Below are 23,443 nucleotides of genomic sequence, written 5' to 3' on the forward strand. Positions count from 1 at the left end.
CTACAGTCACTGTCTGCAGTGATTTTGGAGCCCAAGAAAATAAATGTGTTACGGCTTCCACTTTTTCCCCATTTGCCATGAAGTGCTGGGACTAGATGCCATGCTCTTAGTGTTTTGAATGTTGAATTTTAAGCCAGCTTTTTCCTGCTCCTTTTTCACTCTCAAGAGGCTCTTTAGTCTTCTTCGCTCTCTGCCATTAGACTGATATCATCTGCATATCTGAGGTTGTTGATATTTCTCCAGGCAATCTCGATTCTAGCTCGTGATTTAGCAAGCCCACCATTTCGCATGGTACTCTATCTAGGTAACTATCTGGGCAAAATCAATAGCAATGGGATTCCCCCCCACCGAATTTCTAAATGTGACATAGCATAGGAAAAAGTTAAAGTAGGAAAACCCCTTAATGTCATGAAATACCTTAGGAGCATAACTATACATATATTATATTTCTTTATCATTGGTGATAGAGGCAGGTGGTAATGAATTGAGCACAGAAGTGAATTTGGGAAGCTTGAGTTTCTCTGCTCTTTCACTATGGTTTTAGCAAATAATCCTCCTGTTGCTCAGTTATTTTACTATAAAATGGTAATTACAGTGCTGAAAAAGGTGTTATAGATAAATTCAAAGTCAAGTGCCTATGTAATTTACAATTGCTATCTTTAACTTTCTAGTAATTACCTACAGGAAATACCAGGAGAAGGTAATTACTGGCATAATCACCGCTAACAGTCAGTGTTTCTTCAGTGCCCCTAATGCACTAGATGTGAACAGGGGCCTCAGGACCCCAGAGGCCTGTGGGGAACAGGGTCCACCCTCAGCTCCTCCATTCTGCAGCTGCCACTGTCTTTCTAGCTCATGGCCGGAAGAAAGATGGACATGAAAAATGAAAGTTTTTCATCAGTTCATTTAGTATTAGATGGAACCATGTGAATCTGCCATTTACTAGAACCTATACGTGTAACATCAAAGCAGTTGTATTTGGACCCACATAATGTCTACAGGGCCTCTGACATGTGCCTGGCATTTCTGTGGGAGCTGAAAGCATAGAAGTTAGCAAAGTGGACACCATTCCTGCCTTCATGGAGTTGGCATTCTTGTGGGTTCTCCAGCCAGACTTCTCTTAGTGGGACATCTATTTGCCTACTCTGTGCTCCACTCTCGTGCCAACTAGATGAATCAGCAGTACATCTAGATGTGATGTCATCTGCTCTATGGATCGAAATCACGGCCAGGAGGACCATGGATGTGTGACCAAGCCCAGGACATGCCCCCGACGTGTGTGTGCGTGACAAAGTAGAGGCAGTAAACAAGGCAGTAATTTTTATGGCATCAAATGGTGAGTTTTATCTGTTGAATTTTAAAATGTACCTAGTCGTGAGGGTTAAACACAACTGTGATGTATTTGCTTTAATTTGTTGGGCCAGGCTGTTCTGTGTCCTTTACTCTGTGGGGTGAGTGGCTGAGATGTGTTAGAATTCAGTGAATGTGCTCAGGGATGGGGCTCAACAGAGCTAGGTTGTAGTTTCAGGTTTGCTGTTGGGAAGCTCAGGTATCTATCAGGAAATGCAGTGCGTTACCTCTGCTAACTTACTTCAGTGACGTGGTAAAATAAATGAGATAATAATAACAAGTGGTTTGAAAATTTACCGTTTAAAAAAGGTGACAATTGCATATAAAATAGAGATAGTAGCCATTTTCATATTCATACTGCCTTCTGATTAAGGTGCTACAGACTTCCAGATCTCATTTTGAACAAAACCTGAACACTTTGTTTTGAACTGTATCAAGCTGCCTGATTTCATCTTAGCTCAACAGACAGGTTGTCCTTTCAGCTGTTTTGTTGACTGTGTCCATTGTAATATATCATTCATAGATTAATTTTCAAATTAAATCCCTATGAATGAATAGAGATTTGTTGGGCTGTTTAAAGCATGTTCTAACATTGAAAAATACATGCTTTAAAATTTTAAGTTGACAAAATTGAAAAAAATGTATTTTCCTGGTTTGTCTTGTTCTTTCCTGTTGTCATGTCCCAACGGGCAAAATAAATTCTGTCTCTTAATGAGATGCCTCATCAAAGTTAGAGGTGAACAGATGATCTAGAACCTGTGTAGCAGGTTTCCGTAGACTTCCCGTGGTTGAGCCATCTCCCTGCATTGCAGGACACCATCCTCAGTAATTCAGTTTAGTTACATTGGGTTATGAGAAAGCAGCCACTCTGTTTTGAAACTTTAATTCTGATTCTTTATCATAGTTCACAAGGTAAAGTAACTTACCATTACTGTGATGCCTGTAACATATCAAGAGGAGAAAGAGGGAAGTTTCTCCTCCATCATGAATATTTTATTATTTCTCAGATATTTCCCTAGAGTTTGATATGCTTCTTTTTTGTATTAAATAATATTTTATGGTTATATAAGTAGGTGGTATAATGTGCAAAAAAACTCCACTGAAATAAATACAGAAATTCGCTTGAGTTTTCCTTGCTAGACACCTGTGAACTAGTTAAGAGAGCACCGTAACGTTGTTTTAGTGCCTCTTAAACTTGAAGGACGCTCGTAACCAACCAGCCTTTCTTATACTTTATGTCAGAAAGCACAGCAGTGTGGTGTAGTTTGTAGAGTTCTCTGAGACTTGCTGGGTGTTACAGGAGATTAAAGTGGCTTTACTTAAGTATGTATTTGCCTTTTAGTATTATGATAGAAAAGCTTTTTTGTTTCCCTGTAGTGTTAGTCACTCGGTCCTGTCCGACTCTTTGTGACCCCATGCACTGTAGCCCACCAAGCTTCTCAGCCCATGGGATTCTCCAGACAAGAATGCTGGAGTGGGTTGCCATTCCTGTCTCCAGGGGATGTTCCTGACCTGGGAATCGAACCCAGACAGATTCTTTACCATCTGAGCTACAGGGAAGTCCTAATACCACATATTTTAAGCAAATTGAAAATTAACACTGAGTTCTAAAATTAATTTCTGCTGTTGTTGACACTTTAAATTTTTAATCTAGTTTCAGGCAATGGCACCCCACTCCAGTACTCTTGCCTGGAAAATCCCATGGACGGAGGAGCCTGGTAGGCTGCAGTCCATGGGGTCGCTAAGAGTCGGACACGACTGAGTGACTTCACTTTCACTTTTCTCTTTCATGCATTGGAGAAGGAAATGGCAACCCACTTCAGTGTTCTTGCCTGGAGAATCCCAGGGACAGGGGAGCCTGGTGGGCTGCCGTCTATGGGATCCCACAGAGTCGGACACGACTGAAGCGACTTAGCAGCAGAAGAGATGACTTGTGTTTCCTGGATGGATAAGTGCATTTCCATTTGTTTATCATAACATGATGGAAAGAACACAGATACTGAGCAACTCCTAAAGTAGTTTCAGTTCTGACAACATTTTACTGTGTGCATCTGAACATTTTTTTAATTGTTCCAAATCTCAATTTTACAGGCTATAAAATAGAGATAATCATACTAATTTTGCACAGTTGTTAGGAGAATCAAATGAGATAACCTGTTATGCCTAGTCCATTGCCTGGTGTATAAACCTCTATTTTGAAAAAAATTTTAGATGTACAGAAAAATTACAGAAATGGTACCAAGAGGTCCATGTGGCACCCAGCAAGTTAACCTTGGTATAATGCCATTAGCTGGAGATTTTGTTTAGATGACAGCGGTATCTTCACTAACGTCTCTTTGCTGTTCGAGGTTCTACCCAGCATTGCATCTGGGACAGTTTCTGTCTTCTTTCGCGACCTTGATGTTTTTGGTGGGAACTGGATAGTTTCTCTCTCACTTTAGGTTTATATATGTTTAGATCGAGTTTATCCATTTTTGGCAAGAATCTCACAGGAGCGATGCTTCCTCCTGATTGCATCGTATCAGAGGCATGTGATATCATCATAGTTTATTAATCTTGATCACTTGGGTCAGGGGCTCTCTGCTGGGCTTCTCCACTGTAGAGTTGCTGTGTTCTCTTCAAAATGTCTTGGGGGAGACATTTTAGACCATGTAAATATCCTGTCTCCCCACTCAGTTTTGCATCCCTTGGTGGATCTGTTAGCAGCGATTATTAGTATGACACTCTAAGGATTATTTTCTTTTTCCTTGTCCTTCTGCGTTTATCAGTTTGGATGCTTCTGTTTATCAGTTTGAATTCAGTGGTTTATGTCAGTGCATGCCCACGGATGCTCTGTGAGTTGTATGCTTCACCCTGCGGGCTGTAATTCAGGGCTGTTGGGCTTCACTTTGTTGCTTCTACTGTCCCCGCTCTGTTCCTCTGGCTCCCCAGACTAGGCCTGGTGCCCTTTCTACAGGCCCCCTCCTCCCTGAGCACATCCTCTCGGTACCGCAAGATGCTCTGGGCTCATGTTGTTTTTCCTGCCTTAGTCTTAGAATTAACCAATTCTTCAAAATGCCTTGTAATTCCCTTGAAAAATAAGGTACCCATCTGTCACTCAAGATACCTTTGTCTCACTCTTGATAGAATATTTTGTGTTTGTCTCTTTTGATCTTCAGATGCAGCCTTAGGGAATTCAGTCTTGCCCAGTGGGAATTACTGGTTCCTAACCTTTAGAAGACAAAGAAAACACTTGCCTACCATAGGAGGCAACAGATCCATATTCATCTTCTTTTTGTCCCTGAAATTGTAAAGGAACAATGTGACTTCTCACTGTAAATTAAATCTTTATCTCATGCTCTTTGTCATTTCAGGGCATGATATATTCCATCTGTATTTACTTCCTGTAAAAATGCAATGTAATTTTTTCCTTTGGTCATCGGCTATGTAGCCAAGCTTAGATGATTAGAAGATGAAGTGAAATCTAAATGTATTATTGTGACTCTGGGAAAATCATTTGATCTTCAGTTATACTGAGTCTAATTGTATAATTATTATGGAAGTAAAAGTCTGCTAAATATCTTGTCTTTCTTGTAGAGAATCTGATTTTTTTTTTAATTTTAATTTTTTTTTTAATTTTAAAATCTTTAATTCTTACATGTGTTCCCAAACATGAACCCCCCTCCCACCGCCCTCCCCATAACATCTCTGTGGGTCATCCCCATGCACCAGCCCCAAGCATGCTGTATCCTGCGTCAGACATAGACTGGCGATTCAATTCTTACATGATAGTATACATGATAGAATGCCATTCTACCAAATCATCCCACCCTCTCCCTCTCCCTCTGAGTCCAAAAGTCCATTATACACAGCTGTGTCTTTTTTCCTGTCTTGCATACAGGGTCGTCATTGCCATCTTTCTAAATTCCATATATATGTGTTAGTATACTGTATTGGTGTTTTTCTTTCTGGCTTACTTCACTCTGATTTATTTTTGACATTGATAGAAAAATGTGTATTTTCACGAGCTCTGAGTAACCACTAGATGGGGGTCATGGGTAGCTAGTTTCCCATTTGCTATTTATTTGAGACTTCATGATGCAGAAAGATTGACAGTAAAGGTGGAGAGAGGAGTACCAGCAAGTGGACTCAAAAAGGAAAGCTGGAGTGAAGATATTGATTTGTACAAAACGGTGTACAGGAGAAAAATATTAAACCGGAAAATACTTATATTTCTATATGTTGATAAAAGGTGTACTCCACCAGAAATACATGACAGTTCTGAAACTTTATGCACCCAGAAAGATATCATTGAAATATATCAACATATATGTAAATATTTAGGCATTTATTCTAAAAGTGTTTAGATATTTCTTAACATTTGTCAGATTGGGAAATTATAGTTTTGCTGTCATCCTGGTAGCTCTTCAAAACCTTAGATTTATTGCACTTAATGTGTACAATAGGTTATAAAGCAATATGTTGAGACACCTTTTTAATGATAAAGCTAGATCTTTAAAATTCTGTCATAATAGAAATTTAGTTCTAGAAAATACAAACACTGTGGATTAAAGTATACCCCAGAGAAGGTAATCTAGCAAAACAAAGTATTTAAAAAATGATAATTTGACAAGAATGAAATCTGGGGAAATCAGTGAATAGGATGAACCTAATCTACATTTATTTTGATCTCAAAATGTTGGTAAAAAGCAATACCGTATCTGTGAAGAGGGCGCCTTTCCCTGGCCAGTGAGACATTCTTGTCCGCTCACTTCTGCATAGTCTCAGGTTGCAGGCTTCAGCACTGTTTGCAGTTTGCTTCTCCTGTTTCCAGTGAGTGTAAAGACCAGTTTATGCAGGCTGAGCCAGCTGGTCTGACCCAGAGCTTCAGGCAGCCTGCTCCTCTGCTTCTCCGTGGTATTTGTTGTTGGCTCTTAGGTTGCCAACAAGATAGAGATGAAATTGGCCACCTTTTTAAGGGCTACTGAATTTAGTCTTTTATGCTATGTGTGTGTGATTCAGTAAATGCTTTTACTTTAGTGAATGAAGGTTTGTCTGTGGTTTCTGTCTTCAAATTTTTAGAAAATTTGTTTAGAATCTTATGTTTTCATTCACTATTATGTTAGTGGCATCTATACCAGTGAATAAAGCAGACTTTCTAAAACAAGTATTCCATGTAGGATGCTGAAAATTCCACCATTTCCTGTGCCTTCTTAGTATCAGGCAAACTAGATGAACAATTGGTGATTTTTTATTCTATTAAAATTTTTTTAAAAACGTTGAAATACAATTGTATTAGTTTCAGGTGTACAGCAAAGTGAATTGGTGCAAAAGTAATTGTAGTTTTGCATTGTTGAATTTGCCGTTTGACATAGGAATACATTTTAAGTAAATGTGCTTTTGTCATACATCATTTTAATGCACATTTCTCACTTTATGTTCTTTTGCTAATGACTTATTACTTGCTATTTATTTTATATTTATTTTATACTATGGAAATGTGTTAGACAAAAAGCAAATTCAAATGATTTTCTTATTTGAGTTCAAAATGGGTTGTAAAGTAGCAGAGACAACTTGCAACATTCACAATGCATTTGGCCCAGGAACTGCTAACAAACGTACAGTGCAGTGGTGGTTCAAGGAGTTTAGTGAAAGAGACGAGTCTTGAAGATGAGGAGTGTAATGGCCAGCCACCAGAAGTTGACAATGACCAGTTGAGAGCCATCATCAAAACTGATCCTCTTATGAGAAGTTGTCGAAGAACTCAGTGTTGACCATTCTGCAGTTGTTTGGCTTTTGAAACAAATTGGAAAGATGAAAAAGCTCAATAAAGTGGGAACCTCATGAACTGACTGAAAATCAAAAATATTGTCACTTTCAAGTGTCATCTTCTCTAATTGTATGCAACAACAACAAACCATTTCTCAATTGGATCGTGACGTGTGATGAAAAGTGGACTGTGTATGAGAACTGGCAATGGCCAGCTCAGTGGCTGGACTGAGAAGCTCCAGAGCACTTCCCAGAGCCAGACTTGCACCAGAAAAGGTCATGGTCACTGTTTGGTGGTCTGCTGCCGGTCTCATCCGGTACAGCGTTTTGAATCCCAGTGAAGCCATTACATCTGAGAAGTATGCTCAGCAAATCGATGAGATGCACTGAAAACCGCGGCACCTGCCTCTGGCGTTGGTGAACAGAAAGGGGCCAGTTCTTCTCTACAGTAATGCCTAATTGCATGTCACACAACCAGCGCCTCAAAAGTTGAATGAATTGGGCTATGAATTTTTGCCTTATCTACCATATTCACCTGCCATCTTGCCAACCGACTACCACTTCTTCAAGCATCTTGACAACTTTTTGCAGAAAAAACGCTTCCACAACTAGCAGGAGGCAGAAAATGCTTTCCAGGAGTTCATTGAATCCTGAAGGATAGATTTTTATGTTACAGCGATAAGCAAACTTATTTCTGGTTGGCAAAAATGTGTTGATTGTAATGGTTCCTATTTTGATTATTAAAGATATGTTAGAGTCTAGTTATAATGATTTAAAATTCACAGTCCGAAACCATAATTATGTTTGCACCAAGCTTTCTTTCTCAGATTATTTTCCTTTATGGTTTATTACAAAATGCTGAATGTAGTTCCCTGTTCTCTACAGTTGGGCCTTGTTTAAGGTGATTAAAAGTCGAATTTTTGAGACCTCTTTTTAAATCATGTTAAGTATTTGGCTGTGGGAAGTTGCTAACTCTCCTTTGTCACTGAGAACTAATGGAGTGATCAGTGTAAGACTCGCTTTCAGTTCCCTGGTGGGGGATGGATCCAGTGAGCATACATACTAGAAGATGCTCAGCAGTTCAGCCTTGTGAACATGGAGTGAACAGCTGCAGTTTGCTAGGCTTTTGCTGGCCTGGGCTTCAGCCTGGACCACAAGGGGCACCGACTAGGCACTGCAGAGACCAGGGTTCTTTCCCTGTCACCCTGCGGTTGAGAACTAGACCCGTTGCTTCGTGCTTTCGTACATGGGCAGGGCTGCACTAGACATTGGCTGACACTTGCTTCAGGTCTTTAAATTCCAGCTGATGAGGGAGCTGCGTTCACTGAAGTTCAGGTCCAGACACCGGGGAGGAGAGGGGTAGGTACTGTGTCCTGCATCCTCGCTCTCTTCTATCGCACCCCCTTTCTCCTGTCTTTGTACCGAGTTCCTTGTCACATCTCACTTCAAATGGTAGAGTGCCTGGTACCAAGAGTGCCTGGTAATTTGAAAGCAGGAGGAAATGCTTTTTCAGATTTTATTTTATTTTTTCATTTTAGATTGGTAACTTCAAATTTCCCATTTTTAATGATTCTAAAACCATGATAAATTAGAAACTAATGCTATGTTAGTGACTTGTTAGTTACCATTTCTTTGCGAGTAGACACTTTTCCCTGGTATTCAGTAGAATCAGAAGCATTGTGTTTAGCTGTGTGGTTCAGTGTGACTTTCAGAGGTCCGTGAAGCAACTGAGCTGCAGCAGGGAAGCAGCCTACAGTTGCATGTTTGCCATGGATAACTAACAGTTTTCTGTATTTATTAACTTTGGAGTAGGTTCTAGAAAGTGAGAGTAAAATTTTAAACTCCTTCTATTCTCTACTAAATAATTGAAATAGTTATTCACTTGACCTCTTGAAAGTTGGCTCATTTATAAAATAGGGATACCTGACTTCCATACATTACAAGTAGTAAGGGGTCTGAGAAGAACCATTTTGTCACCATTAAAGATCTGTGGAAATACAAACTGTTAATTATTGAAGTATCACTAAGCGTGACTTTGATTTGATTGCTGGTAGATAACAGTAGTTATCTAATTGTACTATAATGCTTCATTAGGAATTTAGAAATGATACTCTTTAATATCTGAGTGAATAGATACAGTTAAAGTGATGGAGACCACACAGCCCCAGGTCACAGAAAACTCTCAAATCTAATTTTTCGAGTCTATATCAATACAGACCTGTAGCAGAGTATGAAAGACAAACCAGTCCACTAACACCACCCCCTGCATTCCTGAACACACAGCAAAGTGGGGAATCAAAATTTTTAAATTGTAGCTTGATCTTGTCTCAGGTAAATTTGAAGGAAAGAAAATCCACACATTTGGGGATCTAGAACTGAAAATGTTCTTCATGAAAAGGGATTAGGATGTGAACATGAAAAACATATATCCTGCTTTTCTGCTGAAACCTTCAAGGAGGAATAAACCTTGTCCTGTACTCATCCCAAGTTCCCCAGTGTGGACCTGTAGATTAGCCTGGCAAAGGACAGGTTTCCAAGAAAAAAAACAAAGAGAAGTATACTAATTTATACACACACAGTACATACAGGAACACACAGTGATGAGTAACTCATGGAGTATTTTCAGTTTGCACTCATATTCAGTTTTAGCCTAAATAAAAGAAAAGGCGTTTGGAGCTTCTGGGCCAGGGAGGTAAGTTCGGGAAGTCAGTTCAGTCACTCAGTCTTGTCTGACTCTTTGCGACTCCATGGGCTGCAGCACGCCAGGCTTCCCTGTCCATCAACAACTCCCGGAGCTTACTCAAACTCATGTCCATCAAGTCAGTGATGCCATCCAACCATCTCATCCTCTGTCATCCCCTTCTCCTCCTGCCTTCAATCTTTCCCAGCATCAGGGTTTTTTCAAATGAGTCAGTTCTTTGCGTCAGGTGGCCAGACCATTGGAGTTTCAGCTTCAGTTTCAGTCCTTCCAAAGAATATCCAGGAGTGATTTCCTTTAGGATTGACTGGTTGAATATCCTTGCAGTCCAAGGGACTTTCAAGAGTCTTCTCCAACACCAGTTTAAAAGAATCAATTCTTCTGCACTCAGCTTTCTTTATGGTCCAACTCTCACATCCATACATGACTAATGGAAAAACTGTAACTTTGACTAGATGGACATTTGTTGGCAAAGTGATGTCTCTTCTTTTTAATATGCTGTCTAGGTTGGCCATAGCTTTTTTCCAAGAAGCAAGCATCTTTTAATTTCATGGCTGCAGTCACCATCTGCAGTGATTTTGGAGCCTAAGAAAATAAAGTCTGTCACTGTTTCCATTTTTTTCCTCATCTGTTTGCATGAAGTGATGGGACTGGATGCATAATCTTAGTTTTCTGAATGTTGAGTTTTAAGCCAGCCTTTTCACTCTCTTTCATGTTCATCAAGAGGCTCTTTAGTTCTTCTTCACTTTCTACCATAAGGGTAATGTCATCTATATATCTGAGGTTATTTATATTTCTCCTGGAAATCTTGATTCCAGTTTGTGCTTCATCCAGCCTGGCATTTTTCATGATGTACTCTGCATATAAGTTAAATAAGCAGGGTGACAATATACAGCCTTGACGTACTCCTTTCCCTATTTGGAACCAGTCCCCTTGTTCCATGTCCAGTTCTAACTGTTGCTTTGTGACCTGCGTACAGATTTCTCAGGAGGCAGGTAAAGCACTTCCCAAAGCCAGACTTGCACCAAAAAAAGTCATGGTCACTGTTTGATGGTCTGCTGCCAGTCTGATCCACTACAGCTTTTTGAATCGTGGCGAAACCAGTACATCTGAGAAGTATACTCAGCAAATAGGTGAGATGCACCAAAAACTGCAATGCCAGCAGCTGGCCTTGGTCAATAGAAAGAACCCAGTTCTTCTCCACAATAATGCCTGCCACACACAAAAAAACCAGTGCTTCAAAAGCTGAGTGAATTGGGCTACAAAGTATCACCTCATCCGCCATATTTAGTTGACCTCTTGCCAACTGATTACCACTTCTTGAATCATCTTGATGACTTTTTGCAGGGAGAATGCTTCTGCAGCCAGCAGGTTACTGAAAATGCTTGCCAAGAGTTCATCGCAATCCTGAAGCACAGATTTTTAGATTTCAGGAATAAACAAACTTATTTCTGGTTGGCAAAAATGTGTTGATTATAATGGTTCCTATTTTGATTAACAAAGGTGTGTCTGAGCCTACTTATAATGACTTAAAATTCACAGCCTGAAACTGCAGTTACTTTTGCACCAACCTAATACTTGACCCGGAGAAGGCAATGGCACCCCACTCCAGCACTCTTGCCTGGAAAATCCCATGGATGGAGGAGCCTGGTGGGCCGCAGTCCATGGGATCGCTAAGAGTCGGCCACGACTGAGCGACTTCACTTTCATTTTTCACTTTTATGCATTGGAGAAGGAAATGGCAACCCATTCCAGTGTTCTTGCCTGGAGAATCCCAGAGACGGGGGAGCCTCATGGGCTGCCGTCTATGGGGTCGCACAGAGTCAGACACGACTGAAGCGACTTAGCAGCAGCAGCAGCAGCAATACTTGACCATTAAGTAAAATCTCTTTTTAAAATTTCACCTTTCAGACAGACACAAACTAGTTTTGTGCAAGTTTTGTGCAAATTATTGTAGCAAATAATTATAGTGTATACTTAGTAGCTTACAGTTTACAAAGTGTTTTTGCACAGAGTGAAGGACAGGTCTCATTGTTCCAATATTAAAAATGAAAACAAAAGAGAGACTGAGATAATTCCCTAACATTCAGCTTGTAGGTGTCCGATCTAGAACCCAAATCTGTGTTCTCTCTCTGACTTCTGCTTCCTCTCCACCTGGTGAAAATTTCTCACCAGGGAGAAATGAATTAACTCCTACAGAGCAGAAGAAATGTTCAGTATCTATATGAGAAAATTGACTGAATTAAAGTAATAGCAGCAGTGCCTTCCAGCTGAGTTACAGACCTCAAATTGCTCACCTGACTGAAGGTCTGATGAAAATTAGAATAATGAGATTTCAGGTTTTCTGATGAGGAAGCTGGAGGCAAAACATACAAGTAATTTAAGTAATATTAAACACCACACCACGTCTGACTCACTACTTAACTTAGCTAAGAACTGTCACTAGTCGTCTGCTTCTACAAGGAGGAAGTCCCTGGCCACTGCAGTCACTTACCTTCAACACCCCCTGAAAGGAGTTTAGGGCTGCGAGCTGGAGAGACTGTCTGTGCTCTGGATTGCCTGGCAGAACAGGCTTCAACTAGTTAGACACTTTGAGGTAAAGATTTTATGAGCGCAAATTCTTGCACCTTCTTATACCTAGCAAACCACTAAAATCATTAATGGAAGCATCTACTCTTGACTAGCAGCTACCTTCTGCCAAAGTATGTGCTTTGATTGCCTGTGTGCCTTGTTACTAAAATGATGTGTATACCGACCTCCCCTCTGACTGTTTGGAGCAGTTCCTCAGAGCTTTCTGAGAGGCTGTCTCCTGGGCTGTAGTTCTCATTTCAGATAAAATTTAACTCACAACTCTCATATTGTGCATTTTTTTTTTCACTTGAAAATAGTAAATAGGTAATGATTACCCTACAGTTTTGTGGGTTTGTTTTTTGAAAATTGGAGTATAGTTGATTTACAATATTGTGTTAGCTTTGGGTGTACAGCAGAGTGATTCAGTTATATAGACACACACACACACACACACACACGTGTATGCACACACACACATACATATATCCATTCTTTTTCACATTATTTTCCATTACAGGTTATCACAAGGTATTGACTATAATTCCCTCTACTATAAGTAGGTCCTTGTTGTTTATCTATTTTATATAAAGTAATGCGTATATGTTGGGTTTCCCACGTGGCTCAGTGGTAAAGAATTCACCTGTGAAGCGGAAGATTCAAGTTTGATCCCTGAGTCAGCAAGATCCCCTGAAAAAGAAAATGGCAACCCACTCTAGTATTCTTGCCTGGGAAATCCCATGGACAGAGGAGCCTGGTGGGCTACAGTCCATGGGGTTACAGAGTTGGATATGAATTAGCCAGTACATGGCAGCAGCAATGTATATGTTAATACCAAAATTCTAATTTGTCCCTTTTTCACTTTCCCCTTTGGTAACTATAAAATTGTTTTCTCTGTCTGTGCATTGGTTTTTGATTTGTAAATAAGTTCATTTGTATTATTTTTTAAGATTCCATGTGTAAGTGATAACATGGGATATTTGTCTTTGTCTGACTCACTAGGTATGGTAATGTCTAGGTCCATTTGTATTGCTGCAAATGGCATTACTTCATTCTTTTTTATGGCTGACGAGTAGGCCATGTGTGCGTGTACCACATCTTCTGTGTCCATTCATCTGCAGGTGGACATTTAGGTTGTCTCCACGTCTTGTCTATTGTGGATAGTGCTGCTTTGGACTTTGGGGTGCATGTATCAGTTTGAATTAGTTTTCATCTCTTGCAGATATATGCCCAGGAATGGGATTGCACGATCTAATGGTAGCTCTATTTTTAGTTTTTAAGGAACCTCCATACTACTTTCCATAATGGTTGTACCAGTTTACATTCCCACCAGCAGTGTAGGGGGGTTCCCTTTTCTCCATATTCTCTCCAGCATTTGTTATTTGTAGACTTTTAATGATGGTCATTCTGACCAGTGTGCAGGGATACCTTGCTGTAGTTTTGATTTGTACTTCTTTGATTAGTAATGTTGAGCATCTTTCTATGTTGCCTATCGGCCATCTTTATGTCTTCTTTGGAGAAATGTCTAGTTATGTATTCTGCCCATTTGGATTGGATTGGTTTTTTAAAAAATATTGATGGAGAATATATTCAATACAGAGCTAATCCTGTGCTTGATGGTACACCAAGTGCTTTATTCAGATGAGCTATTAGCTAATTGTCATACCAACCCTGTGACTGAAATGTTACGCCTTTGTTTTTATATACTATGTAAGGGAATTGTTACAAAGAAGTTGAGTCACTTGTCCAAGGTCACACAGTTAACACATAGTAGAGGCGGATTTCAATTCAAGGCTGTCTTAACTATTAATCTTCAGTCTCCAAGCCTCCTTCATTGTGTTGTTGGGTTAGAACGTGTGATGTTTCAGTGGTCTCTCAAAGAGTTAAACTGTGGCTAAAGTTAAGAGTTAAAGAGAAGTACTTGGAATCTGTAGGTGAACGATAACAAGATTAGTTTTACAGATAATTGAGTAATTTAGTAACTAAGCATTTAATGGGGGCGCTGTGTATTAAATGCTTATTGGCATGTGTTCTGGTTATGAACACTGCAAGCAAAGCTTTAGAGAAGTGGCAGGAGGAGCGAGAATCAACAGGTCACCAACTGCAGGAGAGCTGGTGAGAATGGGTGTCACGGCGAGCCCATGGTGGCTTCACGCCCTTCCCTGGGGCAGCTCTGTTTCTACACGTGGCTCTGCTGCTGAGTTGTGCCTTCCTGGTAGCTTCTGGGGGCCCTCTGGTGATGTGTGGGATCTGGGCAGTGAAGGACCGGCCTCTGTAGTTGGTAGACCCACCCTCTGTGTGTTTCTCAATGTGTAAACCAGAGTTACAGATTCTTGTGAGAAGGAAATAACCCAGAAAAAGGGATCGACTATGTCTTTGTTAGAATTGCCCTATCTTTACCCTCTTCTCTGCGCGTATATTTATGGTTGTTTTGCCTCCCTTAGGTCAAGATTTTCCTTTTTGAATATAAATCTCTCTCTGAAGAATACTTGGTTTTCAACTATTGTCACTTAACTGTGCAAGGCAGGTGTTGACGTCCTGCCAGTAGGAATAATACTTGGTCTGGGGGCTTCTAAGGAAGACCATGCATGACTCTTGACACTTAGACCTTTATATATACTTATGGCTTCTGGGTAGATTTGGGTGTGAATACTATAAAAAATATAATGAAATGCAGTCTCTGTGCTGTGGGTGGAGCTGGGGTAGGAGGCAGACTTGTGAGGGACTCTGAAATAGACCAACATGAGAGGATTAAGATGCACCTGCTTTATTGCATTTCTTGAATTCCATTGGTGACCTAGTGGCTCTGAAAATAACTTGTTGCTAACTTGGGCAGAAATGCAGATTGCAGTGCCACAGCTGGAAAGGTAGGACTAATTTGGAAGGGTGCCAACTTCTGCTTGACCACCTTCAGGCTGTTGATTTTCTGGTGTTTCCTATTGCTGGCTGGGGTTGGTTGGAGAAGCCACGACAGAAAAGAGCGCTTCCACCTCGTTCTCACGCCCCTTCCGATATAAGTACTTAGAGACATTCCTTTGAGTTGTGGATGTGGACACCTGAAAAGTATTCCCTGAAACATCACCTAATAAATGTACCTTCTGCACAATATTTCAAGAGTTTGCCAGTTTTGAAAACTAAAGAAGACAATTTGTATGATAAATATGTGAATAGCCTGAAAACTTAGTAAGGCCCAAATTTAGATACACATACACATAAATGCTAAATAAATTGGAAGGGAAAGGGAGAGGGAAGAGACTAACGTTAGCTTTTTTCCTTAGAGAGAGTAGCTTTTCATTAAACAGAGTGGCTGACTGAAAAGTTCTTTCAGTGTTTTCTGATGAACGTAGAGAAATCTTACATCTAATTAAATTCACTTCATACCTAAAACTTTGCATAAAGAGATTGACTATAGTTAAATGCTTATGACTAACAAAACAAACAGAAGTTGTCCATAAAAGATGTTTGCTGGAACTTTTAACATTCTTGTTTTCACCAGTGAAATGTAATGATAATTTGAAAGATTTTTTTATTTCTTGAAAGTTTTCTTTCAGTTGAAATGCCATTTGTTTTCCTGGCTGTAGATTGCTTGTGGGCACATCAGTAGTTATGAAACCATAAGCTACTGGTTGCAGAAAATTACAGCAGTCTTTTTCTTTTTTTTAAAGTAGAAATTGATAAACTGATTTTAAAGTTTATAAGGAAAAGCAAGGACATAAAATAGCCAAAATAATATTGAAAAAGAACAAAACAAGAGGACTTACATTACCTGAAACTGTGACATGCTTTAAAGATGTAACGAGGACAGTATGGCATTAGCAAAAGAATGGACCTATAGAGCAATGGACTACAGAATGAAGCAGGACAAAGGCTAATAGACTTTCACCAAGAGAACACACTGGTCATAGCAAACACCCTCTTCCAACAACACAAGAGAAGACTCTACACATGGACATCACCAGGTGGTCGACACCGAAATCAGATTGATTATATTCTTTGCAGCCAAAGATGGAAAAGCTCTACTCTATATAGTCAGCAAAAACAAGACAGGGAGCTGACTGTGGCTCAAATCATGAACTCCTTATTGCCAAATTCAGACTGAAATTGAAGAAAGTGGGGAAAACCACTAGACCATTCAGGTATGACCAAAATCAGATACGTTATGATTACACAGTGGAAGTGAGAAATAGATTTAAGGGACTAGATCTGAAGAGTGCCTGGTGAACTATGGACAGAGGTTCATGACATTGTACAGGAGACAGGGATCAAGACCATCCCCAAGAAAAATAAATGAAAAAAGCAAAATGTCTGAGGAGGCCTTACAAATAGCTGTGAAAAGAAGAGAAGCGAAAAACAAAGGAGAGAAAGAATGATATACCCATTTGAATGCAGAGTTCCAAAGAATAGCAAGGAGAGATAAGAAAGCCTTCCTTAGCGATCAGTGCAAAGAAATAGAGGAAAACAATAGAATAGGAAAGAATAGAGTTGTCTTTAAGAAAATTAGAGGTACCAAGGAAACATTTAATGCAAAGATGGGCTCGCTAAAGGACAGAAATGGTATGGACCTAACAGAAGCAGAAATTAAGAAGAGGTGGCAAGAATACACAGAAGAACTGTACAAAAAAGATCTTCACAACCCAGATAATCACGATGGTGTGATCGCTCACCTAGAGCCAGACATCCTGGAATGTGAAGTCAAGTGGGCCTAGGAAGCATCACTACGAACAAAGCTAAGGGAGGTGATGGAATTCCAGTTGAGCTATTTCAAATGCTGAAAGATGGTGCTGTGAAAGTGCTGCACTCAATATGCCAGCAAATTTGGAAAACCCAGCAGTGGCCACAGGACTGGGAAAGGTCAGTTTTCATTCCAATCCCAAAGAAAGGCAATGCCAAAGAATGCTCGAACTACCACACTATTGCACTCATCTCACACGCTAGTAGTTCAGTTCAGTCGCTCAGTCGTATCCGGCTCTTTGCGACCCCGTGAATTGTAGCAAGCCAGGCCTCCCTGTCCATCATCAACTCCCAGAGTTCACTCAAGCTCATATCCATCAAGTCAGTGATGCCATCCAGCCATCTCATCCTCTGTCGTCCCCTTCTCCTCTTGCCCCCAATCCCTCCCAGCATCAGAGTCTTTTCCAGTGAGTCAACTCTTCACATGATGTGGCCAAAATATTGGAATTTCAGCTTTAGCATCAGTCCTTCCAAAGAACACGCTAATAGAGTATTGCTCAAAATTCTCCAAGCCAGGCTCCAGCAATACATGAACCGTGAACTTCCAGATGTTCAAACTAGTTTTAGAAAAGACAGAGGAACCAGAGATCAAATTGCCAACGTCTAATGGATCATGGAAAAAGCAAGAGAGTTCTAGAAAAACATCTATTTTTGCTTTATTGACTATACCAAATCCTATACCATGTGGATCACAATAAACTGTGGAAAATTCTGAAAGAGATGGAATACCAGACCACCTGACCTGCCTCTTGAGAAATCTGTATGCAGGTCGGGAAGCAACAGTTAGAACTGGACATGGAACAACAGACTGGTTCCAAATAGGAAAAGGAGTATGTCAAGGTTGTATAGTGTCACTCTGCTTATTTAACTTCTATGCAGAGTCCATCATGAGAAACACTGGGCTAGAAGAAGCACAAGCTGGAATCAAGATTGCTGGGAGAAATATCAATAACCTCAGATATGCAGATGACACCACCCTTATGACAGAAACTGAACAAGAACTAAAGAGCCTCTTGATGAAGGTGAAAGAGGAGAGTAAGAAAGTTGGCTTAAAGCTCAACATTCAGAAAATGAAGATCATGGCATCTGGTCCCATCATTTCATGGGAAATAGATGGGGAAACAGTGGAAATAGTGGCTGACTTTATTTTTCTGGGCTCCAAAATCACTGCAGATGGTGATTGCAAGCCATGAAATTAAAAGACGCTTACTCCTTGAAAGTCATGAGCAACCTAGACAGCATATTAAAAAGCAGAGACATAGTTTGTCAACAAAGGTCTGTCTAGTCAAGGCTATGGTTTTTCCAGTGATCATGTATGAATGTGAGAGTTAGATTATAAAGAAGGCTGAGTGCCGAAGAATTGATGCTTTTGAACTGTGCTGTTAGAGAAGACTCTTGAGAGTCCCCTGTACTGCAGGGAGATCCAACCAGTCCATCCTAAAGGAGATCAGTCCTGGGTGTTCATTGGAAGGACTGATGTTGAAGCTGAAACTCCAATACTTTGGCCACCTCATGCGAAGAGCTGACTCAATTTAAAAGACCCTGATGCTGGGCGGGATTGGGGGCAGGAGGAGAAGGGGACGACAGAGGATGAGATTGCTGGATGGCATCACCGACTTGATCGACATGAGTTTGGGTAAACTCTAGAGGTTCGTGATGGACAGGGAGGCCTGGTGTGCTGCGATTCATGGGGTCGCAAAGAGTTGGACATGACTGAGTGACTGAATTGAACTTACAGAGCAATGGAATAAATTATCTTCAATAAATGGTGTTGGAAAATGTGTCTTCCAGTTCACACGGGGGTACCAGATATACTATCCCATAATACGGTACTTTGGCATGTTGACCAAAAAAAAGGCACAATGTGAGAGTTGTGAGTTAAGTTTTATTTGGGGCAAAATGAGGACTATAGCCCAGGAGGCAGCATCACAGATACCTCTCAGAAAGTGCCCTGAAGGGGTAGCAGGGAGGTCAGTATATTTGTAATTTTGGGGAAGGGGGGTACCCAAAATCAATCACATATTTATTGCAGAAGGTTTCTGCTAGTCTTGTGAGCCTTACTTCTCATTACAAGGAACAGACATCACCATAAAGGATTTTAGTGCTTTCATAGATACAAGGAGATTCAAGAATTAGGCTCATAAAATCTTATCCTGAAAATATCTAACTCTCTGAAGACCTCTTCTGCCATTTTTTCCCAGAACACAGAGTGTCTCACTCCTAATCTCCAAGCTGAACTCCTTTCAGGGGGGGGGTTGAAGTTCAACAGCTGAAGCAGCTCATAATTGGATCCTTGTAGAGGTAGAAGGCAAATGCCAAGTTGTAGGTGACACCATTTTTGTGAAGTTGTAGAACGTCTAAAGCCATGATGACAGAAGTGAAACCAGTGGATGCTTCTGGGTGTGTGGGTTGGGGAAGATGCTGTAAAGGGGCTTGAGGGAGCTCTGTGAATGATGGAAACGTGCCGTTTCTTGATGGTGGCGTGTGTGACATCAAACTGGAGACTTGATATTTACGCATGTCACTCAATGTAGATCATAGCCTCAAAATTAAAAATGTAACTTCTAAACAGCAAGGTCCTACTGTATAGCACAGGGAACTATTTTCAATGTCTTATAATAACCTATACTGGAAAATAATCTGAAAAAGAATATAAGTATGTATATGCGTAGTTGAATCACTTTGCCGTACACCAGAAACTAACACAATGTTGTATCAGCTGTATACCTCAATGAAAAGAAATCTCATCCATAGAAACCCACAGTATTTTCTCATCTCTTGATTCTTTTTCCTATGCTCTTTAAGGTGTTGGACAGCTTAGACACACTATACTGAGCCTTTCAATAAATATGAGTTCCTTTTTATCTCACCCATACAAAGTCCTTCCTGTGTAGTTACCTTCCTTGTTGAACATGAGTCAGGAATTCCTGGCTGGAGACAGTCACAGTATTCTTTCATTCTTGAAGCATTTGCTGATGGCTTGGTTTTATGTAGTGAAAATGCAGGGGAGGCATTAATTATATCACAAGGCCCTTCAGAAGTAGAGTAGGCAAGATGTGGGAATTCAGGGAAGACTAGCATAAGGTGGATAGAGAAGAAGATTGACATCGCGCATGATCTTTGGAATCAAGCCAAGAAAAGGCAAATTGATTATTCTTCTCAGGAAAGAATTATCTTAATCTTTAAACATACAAATATAAACATTAACTGTCTTTAACCTGATAAATTTATTTCCTTTAAGTTTTGCACCTTGAAAAACCTATAAAGGACCCAAATGTTGTGTCTGATATAGATGTACATCTGCCGTGAATGCTGACTTTATTTTAGAAAGTGTTACTTTGTGTGCTTTGATTCCAGCTGGCACTGCTGACACCATCAGTTCAATGCTGGCTTAATTTGTCTCTGTTTTTCCTCCAATCAGTTTGATAAAGGCTACTCTTACAACATCCGTCACAGCTACGGAAAGGAAGGCAAGAGGACAGACTACACACCTTACAGCTGCATGAAGATCATCCTCACCAATACACCAGGCCAGGGGGATTATCACGGTAAGTGCTTTCTCTGACATGTCTGTAATGCACAGAAACCCAGGAGCTCTGCGGGGAATAGTGCAGGAGACTTTGCATTACTAGAGGGAGCGGGCTTGGGGCTTCCTGTCAGTCATCAGGACAAGCCAGAGGTCCACTGGCTGTTGTAGTTTGTTTTATTACTGAGCCGGGCCAGTAAGAGAACGTGGTCCCGCTGTGTTCCGCTTTGTGCTGAGCCAGGCTCTTCAGACCTCCAGCTTCTTCACCTGCTGTTCTCTTTCTTATGCATGAGGCTTAGACAGCTGATCAAAGCTTTTTAAATTTGAGTGCCTCAAATTTTAGAAGGGTAGATTCATTTATTTTCTATCTGATTAACAAAGGCTAAGCGAGGGATTTAACAAGTCATGATTTCACATATCTATCAATTTGCCCAAGTTGTAGGTTAAAAAAAAGTTAATACCAACCTAGATAGCATATTCAAAAGCAGAGACATTACTTTGCCAACAAAGGTCCGTCTAGTCAAGGGCTGTGGTTTTTCCAGTAGTCATGTATGGATGTGAGAGTTGGACTGTGAAGAAAGCTGAGCGCCAAATAATTGATGCTTTTGAACGGTGGTGTTGTAGAAGACTCTTGAGAATCCCTTGGACTGCAAGGAGATCCAACCAGTCCATTCTGAAAGAGATCAGCCTTGTGTGTTCTTTGGAAGGAATGATGCTGAAGCTGAAACTCCAATACTTTGTCTACCTCATGCAAAGAGTTGACTCATTGGAAGATTCTGATGCTGGGAGGGATTGGAGGCAGGAGGAAAAATGGACGACAGAGGATGTGATGGCTGGATGGCATCACCGACTCGATGGACATGAATTTGAGTGAACTCCGGGAGTTGGTGATGGACAGGGATGCCTGGCGTGCTGCAATTTATGGGGTCGCAAAGAGTCGGACATGACTGAGCGACTGAACTAAACTGAACTGAATTTACTTGGCCAAGTGCAGCTCTCGAAGAGAGGGTTCTGTCTGTTTCCATGTCCTCAGTGCATTGCTTATTTACTTCAGTTTCAGCTCAGTCACTCAACTGTGTCCGAATCTTTGCGACCTAATGGACTGCAGCACGTCAGGCTTCCTTGTCCTTCACCAACTTCTAGAGCTTACTCAAACTCATGTCCATCGAGTTGGTAATACCATCCCACCATCTCATCCTCTGTCATCCCATTTGCCTCCTGCCTTCCATCTTTCCCAGCATCAGGGTCTTTTCAGATGACTCAGTTCTTCGCATCAGGAGGCCAAAGTATTGGAGTTTCAGCTTTAGCATCATTCCTTCCAATGAATATTCAGGACTGATCTCCTTTAGGATGGACTGGTTGGATCTCCTTGCAGTTGAAGGGACTCTCAAGAGTCTTCTGCAATGCCACCGTTCAAAAGCATCAGTTCTTCAGTGCTTCAGTTCCGTTCAGTTCAGTTGCTCAGTCGTGTCCAACTCTTTGTGACCCCATGAATTACAGCACGCCAGGCCTCCCTGTCCATCACCAACTCCCGGAGTTCACCCAAACTCATGTCCATCGAGTCGGTGATGCCATCCAGCCATCTCGTCCTCTGTCATCCCCTTCTCCTTCTGCCCCTAATCCCTCCCAGCATCAGGGTCTTTTCCAATGAGTCAACTCTTCGCATGAGTTGGCCAAAGTATTGGAGTTTGAGCTTCAACATCAGTCCTCCTAATGAATGTCCAGGACTGATCTCCTTTAGGATGGACTGGTTGGATCTCCTTGCACTCCAAGGGCCTCTCGAGAGTCTTCTCCAGCACCACAGTTAAAAAGTATCAATTCTTTGGCACTCAGCTTTCTTCACAGTCCAACTCTCACATCCATACATGACCACTGGAAAAACCATAGCCTTGACTAGATGGACCTTTATTGGCAAAGTAATGTTTCTACTTTTTAATGTGCTATCTATGTTAGATATCAATTTCCTTCCAAGGAGTAAGAGTGTTTTAATTTCATGGCTGCAGTCACCATCTTCAGTGATTTTGGAGCCCCCCAAAATAAAGTCTGACACTAGCTTTCTTTATAGTCCAACCCTCACATCAGTACATGACTGCTGGAAAAACCATAGCTTTGACTAGATGGACCTTCGTTGGCAAAGTAATGTCTCTGCTTTTTTAACAGGCTCTCTAGGTCATTGCTTTTCTTCCAAGGAACAAGAGTCTTTTAATTTCATGGCTGCAACACCATCTGCAGTGACCCTGGAGCCCCAAAAAATAAAGTCTCTCACTGTTTCCATCGTTTCCCCATCTGTGTGCCATGACATGGTGGGACCGCCTGCCATGATCTTAGTTTCCTGAATGTTGAGTTTTAAGCCAGCTTTTTCACTCTCCTCTTTCACTTTCATCAAGAGGCTCTTTCATTTTTCTTCACTTTCTGCCATAAGGGTGGTGTCATCTGCGTATCTGTGGTTATTGATATTTCTCCTGGAAAACTTGATTCAAGCTTGTGCTTCATTTAGCCCTGTGTTTCTCGTGATGTACTCTGCATATAAGTTAAATAAGCAGGGTGACAATACACAGTACTTCTTACCCGACTCCTTGATGTACTCCATTCCCAATTTGGAACCAGTCTGTTGTTCCGTGTCCAGTTCTAAGTGTTGCTTCCTGACCTGCATGCAGATTTCTCAGGAGGCAGATAAGGTGGTCTGGTATTCCCATCCCTTTAAGAATTTTCCACAGTTTATTGTGATCCACACAGTCAAAGGCTCTGGTAGTCAATAAAGCGGAAAGAGATGTTTTTCTAGAACTCTCTTGCTTTTTCCATGATCCAGTGGTTGTTGGCAA

At 40.9% G+C, this 23,443-nt stretch overlaps 1 protein-coding gene across 1 annotated transcript in view; it reads left to right on the plus strand.

Moving 5' to 3' along the window:
* PRIM2 (DNA primase subunit 2) overlaps positions 1–23,443 on the plus strand; it is a 302,144-nt gene that overhangs the window by 231,733 nt on the left and 46,968 nt on the right. The window contains exon 11 of the mRNA XM_052648836.1: positions 20,517–20,643. Coding sequence (XP_052504796.1) covers positions 20,517–20,643 — 127 coding nt within the window. The remainder of the gene's footprint in view (positions 1–20,516; positions 20,644–23,443) is intronic.

The sequence above is a fragment of the Budorcas taxicolor genome, chromosome 11 (genome assembly GCF_023091745.1).
Source record: "Budorcas taxicolor isolate Tak-1 chromosome 11, Takin1.1, whole genome shotgun sequence".
Classification (NCBI taxonomy): Eukaryota; Metazoa; Chordata; class Mammalia; order Artiodactyla; family Bovidae; genus Budorcas; species Budorcas taxicolor.